Source organism: Triticum aestivum, chromosome 6A, assembly GCF_018294505.1.
Source record: "Triticum aestivum cultivar Chinese Spring chromosome 6A, IWGSC CS RefSeq v2.1, whole genome shotgun sequence".
Classification (NCBI taxonomy): Eukaryota; Viridiplantae; Streptophyta; class Magnoliopsida; order Poales; family Poaceae; genus Triticum; species Triticum aestivum.
Window position 1 is genome coordinate 495059271 of NC_057809.1, and position 2736 is coordinate 495062006.

General features: G+C 51.1%; 1 protein-coding gene across 1 annotated transcript; it reads right to left on the reverse strand.

The window, feature by feature from the left end:
• Positions 1–1289: 1289 nt before the first annotated feature.
• On the reverse strand, positions 1290–2419 carry LOC123130816 (formin-like protein 14). The gene is made up of 2 exons (XM_044550623.1): positions 2070–2419; positions 1290–1994 (listed from the first exon to the last, which is right to left on the reverse strand). The coding sequence occupies exons 1-2, from the start codon at positions 2360–2362 to the stop codon at positions 1580–1582; spliced, it is 708 nt and encodes a 235-aa protein (XP_044406558.1). The 5' UTR covers positions 2363–2419; the 3' UTR covers positions 1290–1579.
• Between the last annotated feature and the right edge of the window lie 317 nt (positions 2420–2736).

Sequence of the window (2736 nt, forward strand, 5' to 3'; positions counted from 1 at the left end):
ACAAGACATTTCGACGGGGTAAAACTAAACCAGCAACACCGCCCGAATGTGCCGGCAAATCCCGATAGGAGCTGCACATATCTCGTTCTCAGGGCACACTCAGATAGGTCAAGCTACGAGTAAAACCAACCCTCGAGTTTCCCCGAGGTGGCCCCGCAGGCTGCCCGGTTCGGACCAACACTCAGAGGAGCACTGGCCCGGGGGGGGGGGGTAAAATAAAGATGACCCTCGGGCTGGCCGACCCAAGGGAAAGAAAAGGCTAGGTGGCGAATGGTAAAACCAATGTTGGGCATTGCTGGAAGAGCTTTACTTAAGGCGAACTGTTAAGGGGTTCCCATAATAGCCCAACCGCGTAAGGGACGCAAAATCCGGGAACATAACACCGATATGACGGAAACTAGGGCGGCAAGAGTGGAACAAAACACCAGGCATAAGGCCGGGCCTTCCACCCTTTACCAAGTATATAGATGCATTAATTAAATAAGATATATAGTGATATCGCAACAAGTAAACATGTTCCAACAAAGAACAACATCTCCATGTTCCAACAAGGAACAAACTTCAACCTTCACCTGCAACTAGCAACGCTATAAGAGGGGCTGAGCAAAGCGGTAACATAGCCAATCAACGGTTTGCTAGGACATGGTGGGTTAGAGGTTTGACATGGCAATTTGGGAGGCCTGCAAGCAAGTGGTAGGCATCGTAGCAATGGCATAGCAAAAGAGCGAGCAAACTAGCATAGCAAAGATAGTAGTGATTTCGAGGGTATGATCATCTTGCCTGAAATCCCGCAAGGAAGAAGAACGAGTCCATGAAGAAGACAAACGGGCGTAGTCGAACCGGTCCTCACAAACATGACGTTATCGGAACCAACCCGAAGAAGCAACACCGGAAAGAAGCAAACAACATAGTAAACAACCACCACATAAGCATGGCACGATGCGCAAACAAGTATGATGCATGTCCGGTTTAATGATACATGGCATGGCAAAGTGCACAAGCAATCCTACAAATTAAGTGGAGCTCAATATGCAACTCCGTTGCATATTGACGAAACACCACATGACTTGTTTAGGTTCGGTCTCGTTTATGTACCCAACAATATTAAATGTTGTTAAACATGGCAAGAGGGTGAAGCAAAATAAAACTAGCTATCTAGTCAAGTTTAAATGAGGCCGGAAACAACGAACAACAATTTCCGGAAACTCCTCATAAGCATATTATAGATTTGGTACTGTTCTGCCCTAAACATAATTTTAGAGTTATTAAACATGCAAAACAAGTGCACCATGTTAAACTAGGCAAAATTCTACCCCATTTACATATAAAGTTTGTTAGATTCGGAGCTACGGTTAATTAGTTACGAATTAAATCATTTTAGCATGGCATAGGAGCAAATTTACACAAACAGCAATTTTAATCATTTTAAACATAGATGAAAGTTGCATATTATTAATCTACACAAAATTCTAAGCAAGTTTCATGTATAATTCATTTTAATCCGATGCATGGTTATTAAGTTACTATATGCATGAACAGAAGGGACTTTTCTGTAAAATAGCAGTTATCTGGAAATTAGCTAAAATCGCAACAGAGGAAAAAAACACGCATCGGGCCGAATCTGGTGCAAACGGGCCAACAGGAGCAGGCGTTGGGGGCAGCTCACCCATGGGCTATGGCCCGGTTCGGTGGGGAGGAGGCCGTCGGGGTGAGGAGGCGCGCGAGCTGGGCCTTGGGCGGCTGCGGTCAACGGAAGCAGAGCAGCGGCTGAAGCGGTCGTGGCGCTCGTCTGTCTCCAACGAGAGGAAGCAAGGGCAGCGGCTGGCGATGCAGGTGGTCTCTGGCGAGGGCACCGGTGGCCGGGGATGGGGCCCAGCCGGCGGGATCCGGCAGGAGCGGTCAAGGGCGGCGGAGGAGAGGGGATCCGGTCCAGATCGGGGCCGAGGCAGCGGGAGTCCATGCTTCGGGCGCCCATGGCTTGCTGGTTCGTGTCCCTGGAGACAGATAGGGAGAGAGGTGAGGTGAGGAAGAGAACAAGAGGGAGAAGAAGATGGCAGGGGTGGCGCGACCTGGCCGGAGGCGACCTGGTGAAGGTGCTCGCCGACGGGGGAGGCAGCTCTGGTGAGGCGAGGCAGTGACGAGGTGGAGGAGAGGGGAGCTCGAGGCGGCTTGGGGCCTGGTGCAGCTCGGGAGCCCTCGAGCGGGAGAGGCTGGAGTCTCGGGGTCGACTCCTCTTGAACGGAGCGAGGCTACTGCAATTGATTTGGAAGGGATCGGGAGGAGGCTCACTGGTTGGGTGGAGAGATCGGGAGGGATCGATGGATTGGATTGATGGGGAAAACGAGGAAGGTGGCGGCGGCATGGGGATATAGGAACGAAGCGCGATGGTTGGTCGGACACGGAAAACAGAGAAGAGACAGTGCGGTGGCGGCGGCTAGGAGGATCCCTAGGGATTAGGGATTGGTCTATATGTAGTAAGTGGATTTTTGGATAGAGGCATTTGGTCCCTCCGATCTTAATCGGACGGACGGAAAAAAAATAGGCTAGGGAGCCCATATAAGAAAACAGTGACGTTTTGTAGATGTTTGGGGATGATCCGGACACAACGGTGGCGACACCTCAGGTCGGGTCCGGGACAACTTTCGGACGCTCACGTGAGGGGTTCGATGCACTGTGCAGAGAGGGTTTCGGCCCGTGCGGTCGCATCGGACAACTCCGGAAGCGAAGAGGGGAAGG